The following is a 23,387-nucleotide window of genomic DNA, read 5'->3' as shown; positions in this document are numbered from 1 at the left end:
ATTTGCCCCGTTGTCTGAAACTATTGTTACTATTTTGTCTAAAATACTACACTAAATTAAATTGTCAGAAATTAAAGTAGCAATGTTTACACCAGTATGTATTTTAATAATTTCTCTTGTTGCTAAAACGAGTGAATATAAACGATCATTATATATAAAGTGTCCCGTAACTGTTAAATAAGCCCTATTATTACTATTAGATGTCCACATATTACTTGTAATTGAAACATTGTCGACACTTTTTAACATAGATTTAAAAATAGTAGCTATCTTATTATATTCATCAGGTAATAATTTCATGGTTAACGTTTTTCTACTAGGAGGCTTATACAAAGGCTGTAATTTTTCTGAATACTCCAAAAATCCTATATTTTTAACTACTAAAAGTGGTTGATAATCAACATAAATAATTTTGATAAGACTTTTGTCTATCGAACTTTTTTCCACTTCGTATAATTCATTACCTCTAGTCGAACCAAATAATTTTAATTGTCGAGAATGTTTAGGACATTTAAGTGTAGGTGAAATACATGGCTGCTGTGAATTCGTATTATAACTTGAATTTTCTGATTGTAAATTAGAACTAGTAGAAGGACCGGCCGCTAATACATTTAAATCTAATTGTTTTTCAGTTTCTATAATAGGATTAAGGTGCACAAGATGTTTTCTCTTCAAATGTTCTTTAGATAAAATAAAAATAAATAAATTGGAATTTAAAACTTTTAAAACAAAGTAATAGTAATTAATTTTAAAATTTAAAAAATTAAGACAATTAAGATATTGTAATACTCTTATAAATATAAAATACCTAATATACATTATGAAAAATAATGTATTTAATATTTATAAATGAGTAGGTATAGGTATTATTTATATCATTACAATTTACAATACAGTTAAGATAAACGATAAAATAAAACAGCAATAACGTATTATTATTACCTTTTGTAGTATTGTTGTAAACGAAATCTATTTTGCATACTTGACACTTCACGCATTTTTCATTAATTTTTTTAAAATGATCCCATATCACCGATCTTTTAGGTGCCATTTTACGAAATATAAAATAAAATAAATAGGTAACAGAAAAACACTTCGTATTCGATTAATGCCAAAAATCGCATTGATAATAATTTATCCTATCATATACGCATTTTGTATGAAAATTATAGATTTATCGACATAACTTCATCTACGTAGGCCGTTTAAAATTGGGATTTTTCTATTCTACAATAACGTATTTATTATAAATACTTAATAATTGTTATCTTTTTTTCAAATTAACATCGACGTATATTTCAGTCAACTCCGTGTCTCCGTCTGATCATACGAAAAAAAAATGTATAAAAACATAACATATTATACAAATAAGAGTAAAATGTTTTCAAACAATGTTTGTATTAAAAATTATTTACTTATCCTTCACTGTAAGTAAATATATTTGAAAAACATTCTGTCGTATAAACTATCCCGCCTGTTCGTGTAATATATATTAGCACGCCTATCGAAAGGTTAAATATAATATATAATATTTATATATACTACTTATTAAACATTTATACAGTGGTCAGTAGCATACGGGTAAGAAAAGTGTTTATTTTGTCATGATTTTTATTTTTTACTACTACTCGTAATTTTATCATTCGAATCTTTTACTCAATTAATTCATTCGATTATTACCATTACTAATTTGTACCTACATGGCAATAGCTCCTGGCTACTACAAAGTGATGTTACTAGATTTTTATTTGTTGTATTTAAAGAAATAAAAAATTAAGCTCCTGCATTAATATTTTTTCACACTTTTTCATGTGAGTAAACACAACATTGAATCATAAACATTTTTAATACAATACACATAGGACAAAGCATTGATTAAATATACACATATATTTAATCAATGGTCGAAAATAATCAATTGATATTTTGGACCCTAATTATGGCTAAAGACCGGATTTTGCATAAATGCATGTACCGTCAAACTGGCCAATTTGGGGCGTGTGTTTAACTTGGGACAAAAATATTATCTTTTAGTTTTACCTCCATAACGGTCTCTTCTCAATTAATTAATGTAATACAAGAATTCTGTTGTTATCTTAGAAATATTTAAAATCACTTTATTAGTGTAGCAGCAACAAATTTTAAAAGAAAGTATTAATTTTTATTAATTAATTTGATGTTTAATATCTATCGTTTTGAAAAGGCCCGGAAACTTACACTAATACTCATTGAATGAGATGTTTTACATATAAATTGATAATAAAAAATGTTTGGATATATGTTAAATTTACTACTCTATATAATGAATTATTATAATCCTGCATACATTTCTGTAAATTATGTTTAACTTATTTAGTCCAACTTGAGCCACTGTTATTTAACAGTATAAGGAAATTTATTAAAATATATATTGGCCCGTTTGACAGTATAAGGAATTCCATGCAGTAAATGGATTTTCATCAATCATACCTACCTAAATAAATAATATTACAAATTTTTATTTTGCATACTTTTGCATATTATGTAGGTATACATTGAAATGTTTTTATTTAGTTTTATAATTTTATAGTACAATTATTATCTATACATTTGGTACACAATACAAAAATTGATAATATTTTTAAAAATATAATATTATATTTTCGTAGATCATTATTACTTATTAGTTGGTAGGTAGGTAGGTAGGTAGATATACCTAATTCATACCTATTGATTTTAATATTAAATATTTTTATCTTACCTATTTTGACATTTCGTCTAACATTATCGACTTATTGTAATTTGTTAATATTATAGAACATGGACTGACAAACTGATAATTGTAGTTTGAAATGTACATTCGGCAATAGTCAACGTATTATAAAAACGTCTTTATTTTATATAACCTTGTTTGTGAATTGTGTTAGTTACTTTACAATGCCTAAGTGTTCAAATTCAAAATTACCATCACCTAGAAAATGGATTGACATATTATTGTTACTTATTGTTTTTCCAATAACGAATTAATCTTTTTAATTAATTTCATCACAATCATAAAATATATTGTAGTTTATTTTTTTCTATCACTAATGTTTTAATTTTATAATTTAAATATCCAGCTGTAATAATCAAAAACTATTTTGCATATTTTGTGTATATTTGAAACCTTATAAGTGCATATTTTAAAATTTTAAATGCATATAAATCTGGTCTTTAGTTATGAGTATGACTATAAATCCTTTTATTTACCATGTTTCCTAGATAATATAAAATATATAATAGGTAAACTATTGTAATCATAATAAAAAAAAATGTAGTAATTTAGGCACCACTCTGCTTTACATTAGCTGTCAAGTGAATCATTATTATGTCTTAAATTTTAATTCGATGATGTATCATTGTCAAAGGTGTTTTTAGGCTTCATTCGCAGGTCATGCACATCAGTGGCATATCCAGGAGGATGGATTTACTGCACTAGAATTATCAATTTTCATAGTCTTATAAATATAAACGCTATAAGTCCAAATGATGAAAATTAAAAAAAAAATATATGAAATCAGAAACTGAGAAAAAAATAAGGTTATATTATGCACCACAATTTATAATGTAAGTTAAATCAAATTTCACAGGTCATATCTGTGCAGGAAAGGCAAGACCCGTAAACACGTCTATGATCATTGTATATGAACAACCATAAGCATAAGTGCAAAATAGGGGGTGCTTAACATCCTCAAGTTTCATATTAGTACTCCCAAATTTTTTATAGCATCATCGATTTTTATTGGTTATAAGTGGGGCTTGGATTTATATGTAAATACTTATTTTTACTGTGAATAAATTAATGTAAGTGAGTGATAAATTCGTTTCAAGGGATTTCCAATGAAATTAACTATATTTTATATTATATGTTTTTACATATTTTTCAAAAATTCTATTTTTTCTTACATATTTTGATAATTTGTTCATTTACGGTTTTTTTACAATTATTAATTATGGACGATTGTATTTTTCAATACAAACAACTTCCCAAATTTCTAAAAGTACGACATAGTAACAGAATAATATCAATTATTGAACTTAATTTACGGTAGATATAACTTACTTCTTCAGACATAGTCAAAATGCAATACAGTCCAATAATATCAATGGAAGCCGAAAGATAATTTAGTCAGTATAAGGCAATTTTACGATCAAATCGAAGATCTTTTAAATTTCAAAATGGCTGTTATCATAAATTGTAATCAAGATAATTAAATTTTTATTTTTTTTTAGCTTTTTTATTTCTATTTTATAATTTGTAATACCTTTTAGATTCTGAACGGAGTGATAAATGTATTGATTTTACAATGATGTGTATGTTTTTTTTTATTTTTTATTTTTTTTTTGTGTCTGTCATCGTTTTTTTTTTTAAATAATTTTACTATTTAAAATATAATTTGTTTCATTAGAAACTCATATGGATATATTAAATAATTAAATATTAATAAATAAATCATATTAGTAAAATATATATTTTGATTTTTTTAGCACATATTTTGCTAATGTAAATACATATTTTGGTTTCATAAATACATATAAATCCAAGTCCTAGTTATAAGTTATAATTTAAGAATTATGGTCTATAAAACTAGAAACTTAAATCTAGCACCCCCATCAATTTAATCCAAATTGCACCTATGTAAACAACAATTCTGAGTGAAGACGGTCTATCAACCTATACCACCTGATAATTGGTAAAAAAAGAACAACAATTTAAAATACATTAAAATATAAAATTCATAAAAAAAAATTAATAGGTATAAAAAATTATTAAAATATTAATGTTTGTATTATAATTATTAACCATTAGGGCAATTAGTTGTATTTTTGATAAACATTACCAAGTAAAATGATTTTTACCTTGGTATTTAGCTATACAATATAAGTGTATTCTTTAAAACCTATTTTTCCACTACCTACCTTTAGTGGATTTAAAAATTTCCATCTGAAAGAATTAAAGTACAAAGATAAAAAGAACCAATTTGTATTTGTAACACTGGTGATGAACTAATTTTTTTTATTTTTATTGTAATATATATTTATTTTATTAATACACAATTTTTGAAAAAAATAAAATGATTTACCGTAAACAGTGCCCAGTGTGATAGGTCCATAGTATAATTAATATTAAATCTAATGAGTAATAATATTTTAAAATTAATCTACAAATTTTAAAAATGTAATTGTATATAGTAAAATTTATAATATGCTTAAAAGTTTTATGCCCCCACAAATAGTGTAATTGAATCATAACAAAATAATTAACTGCAATTTTATTTATTGTTTTAATATGTAATTTTGTCCAAATTTTAACTTCAAATATCTATAGAAAATTATCATAGAATTACAATAAATATTTATTAAAATGTTTAGAAACTTGTTTAGGTTCTTACATTTTTGTATCAGAGGATTAAGTCCATTAAAAGGGATTTAATATCTTTAATAACACAAAAAAGCTTACAACACCAATAAAGCTATTTACGTTTATTGAGCAAAATTTCACACTTTTAATGAAAAATACGTCATTATACGTTTGCATTATATAACAATAATCTTTGTTATTTTTCAAAAAATATTAATTATAGAGACTTTAAACCTTTTGTTTTTATCACTATTTGAAGTTTACATTTTAATAAAATTGATCATAAAAAGAAAAACATTTGAAAATGAAAATTATTTTGTTGTTAAAAATTTACAATTTTAATTGTTTAGGTTTGAAAATTGAATAAAATGTTCCTTGTCAGTTGTGCTTACAGAAATCTAAAAAATTGAAATGTCTGAATATACTTCATATTATCTGTTAATTATTAAAATAGAATATATTAGATGATTATTAGTTCATACTGTTTAATATCACTTTTGGCTTGCATCTATATTTTTTCCCAAGTACCAAAGTCTAGTAAATGTATATATTTTTTTTAGAAAAAAATTAGATATTGTCTTAAAAATATACAAACGGTTATAAAAATCTATTTTGTGTCATTTAGAAATTCACATGAAAATCATATCAATATATTACATTCAACCGTTAACATCTTTAATCAATTATTTTCCCAAGAATCACTATTATTATTAAGTAAGTTAATTCTTCATAGTAGTCTGACAATTAGATTTTCTCATTCAGAATGTAACTATATAAGTACATTATAATACACTCGTCATTATTCCCAAAAGATATTTTTTTTTGTTTAGAACTCATTCTCATTAAAACATACCAGTGTTCATTAAATACGTTGTCAATAGTTCCTATTAAAATAAATAATTTTAACAAGATATTTTTCATTGCAATTAAAAAATTACAATTATTTTTTTACAATTTGTCACCATCCGCACAAATTTCTATTATCATACAGTTTGCTAAACGTGTTCATGATGACGTTATGGTTTAGTGATATAGGTATGTTTGAAGTTAGCTATAAGCTGAATATGAATCTTTTCTACGATGAAACCATGTGACATGTCACAGATATATATTCTCCTTGGTATTCACAACATACAACAACAGCTATAGCATAATCAAAGCCTTATCAAAAAACGATAAGCGGCACGTGTACGTTGGCGTCGTTACGACGGGGACGCCGGTAACTAACTTCATTCATGTTTGTTGGTTAACCTATATTCATTCTTCCCAGACCATACACTGGCGTGGGTGTTCGTATACGTTGTGTTCTAATATACAATTTTAACCTCTTAATCCTGAGTAGAATTGTTATGTTGTTTTGTCAAACGTGACTTGATTTGATTTATACGTTTGTTTAGTTAATAAATAGTCGCGTATATCTACGATTATGTCTTTGCAAAAAACATCGCAACGGGCTAGTGGCAGTAAAAAAAGAAAACTAAGTGACGATTCGATTGATATACAATTGAATCATAATCTAGATTTGTGTATTGATTCACCGTTGGAAGGTTATAGAGACCTGTTTGGCGAACTTATACCACCTAACGAGTGCGTCAATAATGCAGAGGTTAAAAACAAATCGACTAAGAAAAAAACACCCGTATCAAAGAGAAAGAAACTACCATATGAAGATATTTTTGTAGATACTCCAGTAATAAAACCTAAAAGAGTGTTTGTTCCTACTCCAAGAATGATGAAATGTATGATGGAGGCACAAAAAGAATTGTACTCCTTTATGGGTATTCAAAAAAGTTCAAGTAATGTTTCAATTGTATCAAACGACAGTCTTAATGTTAGCGGAGTACAACATTTAAAAGACAGTCCTATAACAAGTATAAAAAATGTGTCTAAAATAAATACAGAGAATAATGATGAGAAATCTCAACAAGTTCTTAAAGGTAAATTAAAATATTTCATTGATATTAGTATTTATTAAAAAATAAATCCTTGTTAAATAAACTTCTTTGGGAGGACAACTCATTTGTATCTGTTGTCTTTGAAACATAAGCAAATTTGTGTTTAGTAGAATCCATTTTATGTTGTTAGCTTAAATATTATAGTTAATTTACATATTACAAAACTTAAAGGTACGAATATCCAGGGTATCTCATAACGTTTTATTAATATTCTAATTTTTAAGTGAGTAATAAGCATTTTTATCCAGTCGATCGCGATCGACCGTTTGATCTCGAGATGATTTTGAGTCAATCACGACACCCTTTCGGATTTTCTTGAACTTTTGAATTTTTTTCAGAAAACAAGTAAAATATATATTTTTTGTTTTTTGTAAATTTGTATATCTTAGTATATCCCATGAATATAATAATTATATTTAGAAAAAAGCAATAAATAACTATGAAAAACGAGATTATACACAGATATCGAATAAAAAGTGTAACACGCATGTACATTGTACATATTTTATGTTTTTTGTTTATTGATAATGACAACCTTTTTTTTTTTTTGTTGATCGCAACAACCTAGAAAATCTCTAAGGTCAATCGCAAGTCTATTAAAGTTGGCCACCCCTGGTATATTTATATGCTCACACGTGTATTTTAATTGATGAGCAAAACTCTAACGGTGTCAAAATATTAGCAACACCAACGACGGGTTAAAATAAAACTTTTGAGATGCCTTAGATATATTCTTACCTTTGAGTTGTTTAATAGGTAAATTGGCTAGTATTAATGACATGAAATTGTTTCTATTGAATGCAAATTTACTCTATTTTACATTAGTAAGACTGAAATAATACATGCAGATATGGTGTTCTGTTAAGTCAAAATATTTTTATATATATGGTACCGTGAATGTCTGTATGTATTCTTATAAATGTTGACATATAAGTATCAAAATAATTGGCGAGTGTTGACATTTTGTTTAAATGCACTTCTAATAAATGTTAAAATGCATAATGTGGTGGTAATCTCAGAATTATAGGAATATCACAATTGTATTTTATTATTTTATTTATTCTGTGCAATATTAGTTTCTTATAGTGGTTGATAATTTTGATAAACTTTTTTACCATACTTAGTTTATATTATGCTATGAGTAGTGTTGTAAATAATACTTTTTTTTTATCAAGTAGCTAATTAAAATATTATTCAAATACTTAAAAATGCTTTAAAACCCTTTCACTGCTATAGACGTACATATGCGTCCAATGTAAGCGACTTTGGTGTGCTATGGATGCACATACGTGTCTATCATTTTAAAAATCAACAAAAGCTATTATTGATAATGTGATTATATTATAAAATGGTAAATAATTAGACAAATCCAAAGACTATAAAAAAAAAATATATGAAAAATATCAAAAAAGTTATAAGCAAAATTTAAAACATTAAAGATTTTAGATTTATGCACATTTTTATACAATGTATTTTGAACGAACAGAAAAATTGCTTCAATGGTAGAATACATTTAAAAGTTCTATATATCTTTTTAATAATTTTAGATGTGAATATTTTTTCTATTATTATTATTAAATACAATTTTACGTTTATAACTAATTTTTACTCAAAATGATTTTTAATTTTGTTTATATACTGAGTGAATATTTTATCGAACAGCACTCATTATTTCAAAATCTATTATCGTTTTTAAAAATATTATTTAGATAACTTCCAGTCAAAATAAAATAACATCTTATTTTTTGAGAATCATAATTTTAATATTTTTAATCGTTTTAATTTTTTTGAATGCCAATAAATTTTATAGTCAGAAGTGAAGCAGAATATTTTTTAGAGTATTTTGATATATAAAAATCGGAATTTGGACAAGTGCCTAGTTCATGAGTTATTAGTATTTAAAACTAGGTGAGGAGGTGAGTGGAGTAGTATATTAACATTTTGGGGGTATCCATATACCATTCCATTCTGCCATTTAAACTTTAAATACTTATAAGCTAGAGCAAGGACTTATATGCATTAAAAAATTACATTCCCACATTATACTAAAAATTGGAATGTTTCTTTAAATATTTTGTTACTTTATTCAATTTTCTATTTATTTATTTAAAAAATAATAATAATCATACACCCAATACAGATTTAATCGAATCTATCCAGTAACAATTAAGATAGCCTCTTTATGACAACTTTATGGTTTAATATAATTGTTGACCTTAATTTATGAACAATATTTACTTAAATGCTCGATTTCCGATATTCTATATAAGTATTCTCTAAAAACTTTTGAGTATTTAACCAAAAATATTGTGAAATGTATTGTGTATATATTACTAACTAAGCATATGATAAAGTTAATCAAAATAAATTTGCAAATGCATTGAAGTCTTTGCTCTATTTATAACTCATAAATTACTCACCCAAATTTTAAATTTTAGGTATCATAAAAAGTATTCTTCAGAATATGAAAATAAAAATGTATGTCATTCATAAAAGTAAACAACTTAAAATTATCACGATAAAATATATAATTTTTTTTAAATAAATGTTTTGTTTAGACTGGAAATTATCTAAAAAAATATTTTCAAAAACATAAATGGGTTTTGAAATAATGAGTGTTGTTTGATGAAAATATCACTATATAACTAAATCACTCTATATATTACAGAATTAATACTATATAGATATATAATCTAGTGGGGTTTTTTTATATATATAAAAAGTAGTGATATGTATTTGATTTTAATATTTATAATTGATACTTTTTTTAACATTATTTATTTAACATACTTTTATTTTTATTTTTTAAGCCTAAAAATAATTTATTTTATGATTTAGGAATTGTTGCATTTGTTGATTATAAAATCGACAATGAACGCTGTGATTCAAGTATCATTCATAATCTCATTAAATTGGGTGCCAAAGTTGAAAAAACATTTAATCGAAAAGTAAATGTTAAGATAAGTTATTAATCTTTAAATATTTTTTTTAATTTTTCTTGATTTTATTTATAGGTTACGCATGTAATGTTTTGTGATGGCTACCGCAGTACGTATAATAAAGCAGTTGAACGTAATATCCCACTGGTGTCAGCAAGGTGGATGGAATATAGCAGAAGAGCTAATAAGATACTGAGTCCAGCTGACTATCCACCTGTAGGTTTGGAAAAATACACCAAAACACCATCAAAAGTTATTAAAATTCCAGTAAGTAAATTCCAATATATAATTTTAAACTATAAATGATCATCACTAAAATTAAGTTATGTGAAATAAATATTGTAGTATCTTAAAAAAACATTGTACTTCAAATAAGCATCATTGATTATTATTTTATTTTTGCAATTGATTATGCTTATGTACAATTAATTAAAAAATGGTTAATTTTGTTTGTGGTGTATTGGATATAGCGTTTTGTATATTTTTGAACTTAGTTCAAATTATTATACATTTTTCTGATATCTTTAACTATCTATTGTATTGTTTGTATCTAAAGTTTCACAAAATAGTGTACATGAAGCTGGGGTTGTATTTTCACTAACACACTCTTTATAAATATTGAACATACTTGCAATAGATACAAAATTTGATTCAACGTAGATGTTGATTGACGGCAATAGTGATTAGGGACTTTGGCAATAAATATAACCAATCTTTAATATGAATAATGTAATTTTGTATTTTTAGTTGTCTTGGACTAGGAGTTAGTGAAATAGATTCAGAATCATGTTCTAATTTTGATGAATTTGAATTAGCTATAGTTATTTTTTAGTCCCCCGTTTAAAACAATCTTCACCAATACTTAGTGTTTAAAATTATTTTTCGATATACCTTCAATTTTTATCCATTAGTTAAACACAACTATATGTGTATATCACAACTCGCAGTTTCTTAACTTTATCTGATTTGTTTATTTTTCCTCATTGGGTAATTGAACGACTAGTTACAAGACCTTTTATATAACTACGTTTTTCCTGTTATGTTTTAATTTTCCAAAAGAATTTGAAAATATGTTTTCAGTCTTCATCAGAAAATAAACCACACATAAAACTATTAGAACTTGTTAATTACCATAGTCAATAAATACCATAGTCATAAATTATCATAGTCATTTATATAAATACCATTTTATCTGTATTTATGTCTTTGTTAACGCACATTTGTGTATTTACTTTATTTGAAATAACTGTGGCTGGTATTTTTCTACCTCGATTCATTTTAATCTACAAAATTAGACAATCTATTTTTACTATCTATTCAAAATTATATTATGTTTATAAATTTTAGTTGTACTTATCAATTTGTTAAAAAATGTATGTTAAACATTAAAAGTATATGCGATCAGTGAATCCAATGGTATCAAAACTTCAATTTGCTAATTTTTTACATAGGAGATTTATTCTCATGGACAACAAATTTTGTTGTAATTCAAGAATTAAAATTTACAACTAGAGATTTTGACAGGTTTTCAAATACAAACAAATGGTGATTATCAAATCGACCAAGCAATGACCTTTAATTTTAATTAGTTTTTTTATTTTATATTAGCAATGTTTTAATAAGAACATATTTTTCAACAAATAAATTTTGAAATATACTTAGTCCGACATTTTCATGAAATATTAATAAAAAAAAAAAAAAATTGTAATACAAGTAAAATACAATAAAATATGCACATTTTTTTTTTTTAAAACCTTAAAGTATGCACACTATAATTTCATTTTTGGACTCATTAGATTGTGATTCAAATTTTTAACTCATTCATCAACTTTTTGATGCACTCAGTATAAACAAGCAAATGCATGAACTTCCAGCCCTAGTTATTATTATATTTGGGTATAAATTAATATAATGTATTTTATAAATAAGGTTGGGCAGTATCTTCGATACAGGTATTTTAAATACACATCTTAGATACAATTACTGAATTATATCTTATATCCTCTATTCTGATATACAGCTATGAGAAGTATTTAGCATTTTGAATTGTTATACATTGTTAATTTATCAAGTATTATATTTTATTGAAAAATACTTTATACCATGCATTATACAGTGAAACCTGTATAATGCAGAATAGCATGGGACCAACCAAGAATTCCGCTTTAAGCAGTTTTCCGCATTATTGATTAAAACAGAAAAATTTCAGATTATAAATTCGTATCAATTTTTCATATCGATAAGTTAATACTTTTCATTTAATGATAGATACATTTACATTTACTCGTATATGTTGATACCTAATTCCTATAAGTGATAGTTTGTGGTGAGAGAGGGAGTCTTTTACAATTATTTATTAATACACTTTTACTTTCTTACAATTTATAATACATAGTGTTAATGATAAGCAGGGCTCGAATTTTATAGCACTAAAAATAAATGAAATATGTGCTATAATATGGCATAATAACATGAAAAATAGCAAAAATAAAAATGTGTTCTATTCATAATTAAAAATGACAACATTTTTATAATTATTATACCACATAATATAAACTAGATTTATAAAAAAAAAAAAACAAAATAAAACGTTATATTATGCAAATTAGCAAAAAATAGCATTATAAAATTTCATATTTGTAGTTCCTGGTGCATAAAACAAATTTATAGCTCACTCTGCTATTTTTATCTGTATCCTATAATAATTAGCAAATGTTATAAAATCCGAGCCTTGATAATAAGAAAAGAAAAAAGTGAAAACAATAACAAATTAGTAATTTAATAATAATAATAACTTCTTCTTTATATGATGATAACAACTTAAATAAAAAAATAAAACATAATAAGATATAATAATAATGTTGGAAAATTACACAAAATGTTGAAATGATTCCATTTATGTTTTATTTTACCATAATTTTAAATTTAATATCATTATTAATTAACTTGATATTTGTAGGCAGTTAATTAAATAATTTAATCCCTTTATTTATTTAATAATTATCTATCAAATATGTATTAGGTTTGATTAATCTTAAATTACCATTATTTATCTCTCTTGTTTTACACATGCTATAGGATTCAATAACTGTTTTATTCATATAGATTTTCATAATAATTGATGCGTTATTGTATAATTGTTCCAATGTTAATACATTTAGTTTTTGAAATAAAACATCTATGTTATTTTTGAAATAATAAAAATTTTTCATTATTCAGATGAGGGTTTTTTATTACATTAAATGATCTATGGTCTGTCCAGCGAGAGAACACACCGATTCTATGAATCCCCCCCACGTCACCATGCTATCAAAACTGATTCACTTATGGCTAGGTATCATTGGGGAATGCGCAGAATAACTGATTTTGGTTGGTTTGCGACGCGTTCTCTCTCTGGACAGAGTATAGGTACATTTTTATAGGCAGAATTCCATACTAGAATATCATATATTAGAACAGATTGAACTAATACAAAATAGTTTTTTTTTAGGATATTACAAAGCTCTTTAAAAAAACATTTTCTTAAACATATTATTAGTATATCAATATGAAATTTCCATTTTAAATTTGCATCAAATACCACACCATAATTAATCCATTTTTAATTAATACAATATGATCTTAAGTCGTCAATTTAATATATAATATCAGGTTCAATACCATATAAATTATCTAACTCATTTATTATAAAAATATTATATGTAGGTACTTAAATTATTTATAGAGAAAACTTACCTATATTATTATTTTATTTGAGTTGTTTTTTTATATATACTCATGACTGGTATTATCATCTTTCCATACCAATATTTCAGTTGAGCTCATATATATGTATTTATTCCTTTTCTTTCACCAATGACGTGGACTTTCCTAACGATAGTCTTCTTTATTTTTTCAAATAATTATTAATGTAATCAATGAAGATTTTTGTTGTTGGCCAGTCATCTTCAAACTGATTAGCAGTCCATTTCTTTGTTTTACTTCTGTGATAAACCGGTTTCCATCATTTTTATCAAACAGCCAAGCAATTATTTTTATATTGGTTTTATGTTTAGTTTATATTCTATATGCTTTTAATACATCACATTTAATTTTTATTTTTTTGGTTATATTTATAATTATGATGACTTGCATTCTTCATTCCACACTAAAGATACACCTACAATTTTAACTGCATTTTCAAAAAATGTCTGATCCAACTCATCAACTTTAGTTTTTAATTATTTGACATCTGCTGAAAGTTTTTCATTATTTTCAAATAATATCTTTTTGTTCTTAAAGTTGTATCGGTCATATGAAATAATGGTTAATCAAAGTAATTGAACAGTCCTACTTCAAATAATTATTTATTTAATTTATACTTACCATATTATATTTTAAACATTTTGTTGTTAATTGTGAAATTTTGGACCTCACATAAACTTGTACAATGTAACCCCAATTTCTTATTGAAAAATAAAAAAATAAAAATTTTTTTTTTCAGAAATCCAAGTCATATCAAAAGTTTCTAGATCCTAGTAATATTGAACGTGACCATCTATTTAAGTTAAAATGTGATAACCTAATGAAACAATTTAATCTCAGTATAAACTATAATAATGAAAAAAATCATTCTAGCATTGAGACTCCTCAAAAAACGACTGCGGATGAGCAAGTAAGTCTACCTTTAACAGATTGATTGTTAATTATAACTTAATAGTGTTCTCTTAAGTATTAATATTTAATTTGTAACTCCCCATAATTAAAAAATGGAATCAGCTATAACATTTTACTATCAAATTGTTTTGTATATTTGTTATAACTCACATGGTTATTAGTAGTAATGTATTACTAAAACACTAGAAATGTTAAATATAACTCAATAGTATTGTTACTTATGTTTGTTTTAATATTAATTTTTTTTATTTTAAGGACGATTTCCACAAACCAGAGCATATTGTTAATATAGTATCAGATCAAATATGTAAATTATTAAATAAGACTGATAGTCCTGTACCTGATGAAAAACTAGAAGAATTAAATGTACCAATTAGAATAATAAGAAAACATCTCACGCCTGATGGAAAGGAGAATACAACATCTAAAATACTTGATGGTCAAATAGCTAAAATTGAAGATCAACTAAAATTAAATTTTCAAGCTAGAAAACGATTTCGTAAACTATTATTTCCTTCTGATGAGGTAATAAATAACATTCAAGAAGTTATTGATTTTCCAACTCAAACCGAGGACAGCAATTCCAAAAAAATGTCTATAAATTCTACGATTATCCAGACACCAAAAGACTTTTTAGCAGATAATAGCGTGGTATTACAGTCAATTGCCTGTACTGGAATGATGAAAAGGTAAATTAAAAAAAATTTAAAATGATTTTTATTGATATTTATTTTTAAAAATAATATTTTATCATTAACATTTTTATTGAAACAGTGAAATGAAAATTTTAAAATCATCTATAAAAACCTTAGGAAAATTTATTTTTCATGCTATGGTGAAACCTCAAACTACCTATTTAATTACTAAATCACATTCTAATCAATCATTGGATATTGTATTTGCAAAGGCTTATGGATGTTTCATTGTTTCTGAAGATTGGGTAAGATATTTTAATTTTTTTCATATTATAATAGTGCAGTTTTATTTATTTTGTTTAACATGTTTGTTATATTTTAATTTTTATATTTTTGTATACAACTTAATTATTGAATTTATGTTATTTTATTATTAAGGTACATGAATCGTACAGAATTGGAAAATGGTTATCCCATCAACATTATTTGATCTCAGATTTGTCTGAACCTGTCAAGGTAAAAATTCTTAATTCACGTGTATTATATTATTTTTATTAATGTTTAAATGATTTTTTATTAACATGTTTTCATTTTTAAGGAATTTCAATCACAACGTCACACAACATTTGGGTCAGTGTTGAAATTTCATATATTTGATAACGCTGGCAAAATATACATATCAGATACCTGTAAATCACCTGCTAAACTCTTAAAACGATTGGTGCATGCTTGTGGTGGTCATTGTACAAATACTAAATCTATCGCAAACGTTGTAGTAGGTGATACACCGACAATGGATAATGATGTTGACGAAAAATGGATTTTAGACTGCATAACCCAAGGGATATTGTTAGATAAAAGTCAGTATAAGTTAGTTAATACTGATGAATATTGATATTTTGACTAGAAATAATATTCATACCAACCAGTGTGAATAAATCTTAAACATTTTATTTTACTTTAGTTTTACTTTTGTATTTCCTTTTTATATAGTTTTAAGTTAAATTTGTTACTCTATTTTTTATATCTTTTTATCAAAAATCATTCTATATGTGTTTTTTGGTTATAAATATAGAAAATAATTCATGTAATTTTGTATTTTGTTTTAATATTTATTACTGTGTAATTAAATTTTGTGGGTAAAAGTAGCTACATACAGTAGTAAGATCATGAAACGGCATCAGCGATCACTTACTTTTCTTTCGTTCCCAACTAACTAAAAAATATCAAAGTAAGAAGAAAATTCTATTTTTTAGATTCTGAGATAAATCATAAAATTTAAAATAATATATGTTTTTTATATTAATATTTATACTGTTTTTTTCTGTGTTTTTGACTGGCTAAAAACTATTGATATAGATCTGTCAATAATAATTGTTCAGATAAATTTTTTTTAATAATGGTTATACCACACATTCACCTTAGCATTGCCAACTCAGTTACTCTCGCACTATATTCTGTTTTATAGTTTATAGTTGAAGTCTAACCTACAGCCTATGTTTTAAAAATAATATCTTAGTTTTCATTGTTTTTAATTTATTAATTTCTTATGAAAAAAATTTGCCCTGCTATTCCATACTATATCTTAGATATGACTGGCCGCAAGAAGAGGTTTGAGACTACTGGTATACAGTCTGACTTTTAAATTTATGCAATATCACTAGCATTACAACTGTTATAAAACCTACCTATTAATCTCAACAACAAATGAAAATAATTTTCCAACAAGTTTTTTAGTTGTGTTGAAACTAGTGTTGAAATTGCTAAATAAATACTTTGCTATAAAAGTAGTAATCTTTTAATAAAACATAATCGAAATTATAATTACATTTTTTGAATAAATAAAATAAAATAATATAATATAATGATTATTTACTTTTTATAATTTTAATAAAGGTTAAGTTTTTAAGCTTGTAGTAATTTTTGAATCATGTCCAGGATTATTGTGTTGCCAGTTTGTTAAAAAACTCGCCTTCCAAAAATTATTTTTATACAATAACTGCCTTTAAATTTGTTTGTCAATGTATTATATAATGGTTATAAATTAGAAACAAATTTTAATCTAATAAAAACAAACCAAATATATATTATCTTATTAGGCTTATTTAATTATCAAAATAATGTAAAACTAAATAATATTCTCCAAGATTTAAAAAAGTGAAGTGACGACAATTTAGTCACAACATGTTTTCAATGTGACTGATGAACGTCCCATATTGACTGATATAATGGAGTCATTCTTTATATTATCTAAATCATTGACATCCAATAATTCTTTGGGATTTATTTATTGAATTATTTCTAATTATTTTTTATTATTGATCCACCATTTTTTTGAATACATATGCACAATTTTCATTAACTAAATGTATTTGATGATTAGTGCTTCTTCAATAATGCACAGGATTATTTGACAAGACAATATTTCTGTTTTCAAGATGTTTTACCATAAAACAATTCTCAGTTATGTAGATAAATTAAACAAGGTTTTAAAAAACCATTTTTCATCAAATTATTAGCCATTTATATAATGTAAAATATTTTTGTTGTTGAAAATAGAAAAAAAAATCAGAATACATCAAATATTATTTATTGATCAAATATATTAAATTATGTAATTATATCCAAATATGAAAAATTTGTGAAAAAAATTAGCCCTAAATTCTATTAGAATTATTTAAATCATACTGTTGCTGCCGAGAGGGAATGACATAATAATATTTTGCACAGTCCCACCCATACCTTCATTGTTGACCCGTGATTTTAAACTCAATCGCTTATCACAAGTTGCCGATTGATATCTTATGCTCCCTACGTAAGAGACCAGTAGTTGTCCGAAAAATGATAATGAACCAACGACTGATAAGAGAGGGATATTGTCCAAAAAATGATAAGATAGGTAGGGTAGGTTATACGGTGGTTACCCAGTGACTAACTTGAGGTAGTGTTTTTTTTTTTTTTGTCTGAGCGAGTGGCAACGTGGGCATCGCTGTAGTAACGTTTTTTTTCACATACGTGTCACTGCTGGATTACAGGTAATTGTGGTATCAGTCGTGACATGTCGAGCCATGATACTATCCGGACAACTGCATTCGACCCGTAATTGTATTATCAGATGTGTTATCATTTTCTCCTACATTCTTAAGGGCCGAATGCAAGTAGGAGAAAATTATAAACATGAGCAATAACACCTCAAGTATATCACTAGGTAACCACGGTATAACCATGAGTATAACATACTAAGAGTGGTACTCTTATCATTTTTCGGACAAGTGCTTATCACTTCTTTCTTAACCATGCTATGTATTTTTCTGTACTTTTCTAGATTACACAATATTTTTAATTTAAACTTAAATAATTTTTTTAATTTTTTTTTTTTGTAAATTTTTAGAAAAAAACAAATGGTCAATGTCGGATAACTGCATTCATAACATCAAATAGAGAAAACAAAAGTTTTGTGTTGTCAAAGCAATGCAAACATCCATTTGATCTAGATGTTCCATTTCTTCAACAACATATAACTAGTAAAGGCTTTAAAAAAACTGTGAATTCATGTGTGCCTCGTGGTATCTAAATGGAATAGATTGTTAAGTTAGTATTTATTTATTTCTTAGTTTAAAAAATAAAACAAACTTAATTAATTGTATACTAGGTTTTAAAATCAACAATTTAGGTAACCTATAACATACCATTTTGATGTAATCTTTAAATTTAATTTTTTTACTCAATAATTTTCTAGAAGCTGTAAATAACTTAACATTTATTCAGTGTGCATAAAGAATTAGGCGATTACGACAAGGATTGTTTCCAGCAACACCTCGAAATACTCCATATTTCCATAATCTATTAATGAATGATGAAAATCAAATTTTTAGATTAACATTATAACAATCACAATAACATACAAGTTGATTACAAATTGAAATTGAATAAACTAAATTTATTGAATAATTACCGATGTATAGATTTTATCAAGGACCATTGGTTGTGAATGGAATTATTAAAAGTATCCTATTTTTCAATATAGCTCATTTACAGAAAACAGAGTAAAATTTAAGAAATGTATGTAAATCTAATGGAAATTTCTTATGAGTACAAACAATTGTCTACGTAATTTTTAGGTCCATGTACCTGGTTGTGATATTTTTGAATAATGACGTTAATCAGATATTTTCACTCCATGTCTTGTTCAAAAATGTATGTTTTTTAATTGTTTTTTAAATTTTTATTTAATAATCCAATTTAAAAATATATTCATACCATTAATTTGTTTTTTGTTTTATAGAGTTTCCCACTAGTTAATGCTATCTTCACAGGGAAAACACAGGATATATATGTACAACCTCTGAGTTATATCAGAAGTGTTACCCTTAAATTATGCATACTTAATTATAATAACTTATTATGAGTATGGTCTAATTAATGCCGCAAAAATAATCTTTTCGGATAGTAAAACGCAAGGGGGGTTTGTTTTCATTTTTTTCAGGTAAATAGTAGCTTTCTTTTTGTTGAATCTGAAAAAATGAGTTATTAATAATAAATAACATTTTTTGGCAGTCATACAGTTTACTCAAGTTAAAAAAAATCTCAAATTTTTCATTATATATAAACAAATTTTAATGCAACATATATATTTAAAATGGTAAATAATAGTAAATATAAATGAAACAATTAAATAATTAATTTTTTTTGCATTGATTTTAGCTTTGCCATACTTGCCGGAAACACAAATTTATGCTTTACTGTCAATAGAAGATGGTTTCAATGAAGTTAGACAATATGTTAATAAATTCTCTGATTTAGCTGTGCAACAAAATGAATTCTTAATTGATTTTGTTTTTTAACAATGAGCCCTAAAAATTTCCCAAGAAATAAGGACAAATAATTATATTGAGAATTATCATGCTTCATTGTTGAAGCTAATTAAGGCTCTTCCAAAGTTTGGGAATTCCTTAACATGATTTAAAATTCAATTTTTCTGTAAGTGTCAACTAATTGTGGTAGAAAGAGTAACTAAAATTTAAATATTTTGTTTTTTGTTACAGGAAAAGAGAAAATATAGTAGAGCTTTAACAGTTTAAAAATTATATTAAAATGGTAACTTATTTTAAATATTAATTTATATTTATGACCATGATTTTATGGGCTATTTATTTTTCACAAGTAGCTGCAGTGACAGGAATTGTTAAAAATATCCGTAGTGCTACCTCTAAATTCGGATATAAATCTTTTAAAGAGTATCGATGAATATGCTTTAGAATATCTAACTGAGTTGCATTCTCAAATGTTGCCATTGATAATGGAGCCTGATATTTGAAATTTTCAATTTCAGAATAAAATTCTGCAGTATTTAAATCTTGATCATACTTCAACACCAAATCATTAACCCAGAGTTTTATTTTTTCAGACTTCATAGTTTATAGTAAGTTACCAGACAAGAAATTAAAATCACATGCAATTTGTGACATTTTTTCAAACCTCCAACATAAACTCGATAGTATAGAATCTAATGCTTCAAAGCATTGAGCTCTAAATTTATTTTCTGTAGATTCATAACTTTTATTTTCTCTATCTTTTATAACGTTCAGTTATAAGTTCACGTTTGTTGGTAAATTCTGATGAAATATTCAAGGACTTGGCCATATCTTTTGCTTCACACAGACATTTTTGAAAACCATTTTTCCTTATTTCTTGAACTGATTTTATTAAACCATTCAACATTTTAATAGCTACATCTATGGTTTAGTTTTTAGTTTGCAATGTAATATTGACGTAGTCTATTTGGTTTAAAACTATATACTATAGATTAAGTTTTTATTACTTACGAATACACAAGGATCTGCTTTTGTTTCTTTTAGGTCAAAGTCCATCAGCATATTTTTAAACTTTTTGTTCCAGCACCTGGACGCCTGTTTCAACCCATATAGGCTCCGTTGAAGTTTGCATACTAAATGTGTTCCATCTTCGTAACCTTTTGGCTGTTTCATATAAATGTCTTCATCAAGATCTCCATATAAGAATGCTGTTTTAATGTCAAATTGTCTGAGTACTAATTTTCTGGCTGCTGCTATCGCAAGTATTACTCAAATAGAATCATATTTCACTACTGGGCTGAATGTTTCTTGAAAATCTATTCCATGAACTTGCGCACATCCCTTTATCACTAACCTTGCTTTGTACCGATCGACATCTCCGTTCGCCTTGTATTTAGTCTTGTATATCCAACCATTATTGATAGGTTTTTTATTTTGAGGCAAGACCACAAGTGTCCATGTTTCATTCTTATTCAATGACAACATTTCATCGTTCATTGCTGCCTTCCAATTATCTGAATTGTCACCTGTCATAGCGTCTTCGAATGTAACTGGATCATTACATGCTGAAAATAACGCATCTCTATACCTGATAGGTTTATTGAGTTTTCCTCTGTCTCTGAGTGTCATTCTTGTTTGCTCTTCAACTCCTATTGTTATCTGTTCATCATCATCCAACTTTTCTTCGTCGTCGTTGTTGTCTTCCTCATCTCCAGCTTCTCCTTCCAAATTTATTTCTTCCTCTTCTTCTTTATTTATGATTTGTACTTGTGTAGCTGTAGATGGACTTGTTGACTCTTTGAATATTACATCTCTGCTTATTGAAATTTCTCTTCCATCAAAGCATATACGATATCCTTTGGTTTCTTCTGAGTATCCAACGAATATACCTTTTCTACCCTTTTGATCCCATTTTCTTCGTTTTTCTTTTGGTATATGTGCATATACTTCGGTACCAAACATTTTCAGATGCTTTATATCGGGTGTTTTATTGAACCATAATTCATAAGGTGTTTTTCCTTCTTGACCTGTGTTACCTGTACAATTTATTGTATACACGACTGTATTCACTGCTTCTGCCCAAAGTGTCTTAGATAAATTTTTGCTATATAACATAGTTCTGGCCGCTTCTACAATTGTTCGCATTGATCTTTCCGCCTTGCCATTTTGCTGGGGCGTGTATGGTACACTCGTCTCATGTTTTATTCCTAATTTATCCAATAAGGCTTTTACTTCAGTATTTTTATATTCCAGACCACAATCACTTCTTAAAGTAATTACTGAAATATTTAACTGATTTTTGACTGTATTCAAAAATAATTCAAATTTATTTTTAACTTCTGATTTTTGGCTCATAAAATACACATACGTATAGTTAGAAAAATCATCCTTGAATATAACAAAATACCGTTTACCTCTAAGTGAGTTTTCCTCCATGGGGCCACATACATCACTGTGAATTAACTGACCTGGCTTTGTAGTTTTAGTTTTACTTAATGTGAATGGCTCTCTGTGTTGTTTACCATAAATGCAAGCTTCACAGAAAAATTTGTTTTTCGTTTCTATGAATGGAATCCGCTTATATTTCAAGTAGTTCCGAACATATTGAACATTCTGATGACTTAATATTTCATGCCACTGTAGTAACGTGAGATTTTTAACTGCAACATTTGCTTGATCAGCCGGTTGTAATAATGGTTTTGTTCTCAGAACCATTGAAAACATTTTATTCTCACGAACTCCAATAGCAACTATACGATTGTTTTTTTTAAATATACATCCGTCACTGTCTGTCATCATTTTTATGCCTTTATCAAGACATGCCCCACACGAAAACAAATTTACCTTCAGATCAGGTACATGTAAAACGTTTGACAAATGACTGTCAACCCATTTATCGCCGATTCTCGCTTGTACATTTATATTACCTTTACCAATAGCCATAATATGTTTACCATCACCGATACGTACTGGTAACTGCACTTCAAATGACTCATAGTTACTGAACC

At 25.9% G+C, this 23,387-nt stretch overlaps 1 protein-coding gene across 3 annotated transcripts; it reads left to right on the top strand.

The window, feature by feature from the left end:
• The first annotated feature begins 6,658 nt into the window (after window positions 1-6,658).
• LOC113558423 lies at window positions 6,659-19,652 on the top strand. 3 transcript variants are annotated; one of them, XR_003405636.1, is made up of 10 exons: window positions 6,659-7,317; window positions 10,174-10,283; window positions 10,350-10,541; window positions 14,758-14,928; window positions 15,186-15,619; window positions 15,705-15,870; window positions 16,004-16,081; window positions 16,164-16,425; window positions 18,957-19,156; window positions 19,305-19,652. XR_003405636.1 is itself a non-coding variant. In XM_026963880.1 (8 exons), exons 1-8 carry the CDS (start codon window positions 6,807-6,809, stop codon window positions 16,458-16,460), a joined length of 1,959 nt encoding a protein of 652 aa, XP_026819681.1. In that variant the 5' UTR covers window positions 6,659-6,806; the 3' UTR covers window positions 16,461-16,570. The 3 variants fall into 3 exon arrangements, 1 of the variants encoding a protein (XP_026819681.1); XR_003405637.1 differs by having other exon boundaries at window positions 19,531-19,632; XM_026963880.1 differs by lacking the exons at window positions 18,957-19,156; window positions 19,305-19,652 and having other exon boundaries at window positions 16,164-16,570.
• Window positions 19,653-23,387: the final 3,735 nt, after the last annotated feature.

The sequence above is a fragment of the Rhopalosiphum maidis genome, chromosome 3 (genome assembly GCF_003676215.2).
Source record: "Rhopalosiphum maidis isolate BTI-1 chromosome 3, ASM367621v3, whole genome shotgun sequence".
NCBI lineage: Eukaryota > Metazoa > Arthropoda > Insecta > Hemiptera > Aphididae > Rhopalosiphum > Rhopalosiphum maidis.
This window is presented reverse-complemented; position numbering and strand designations above follow the sequence as displayed.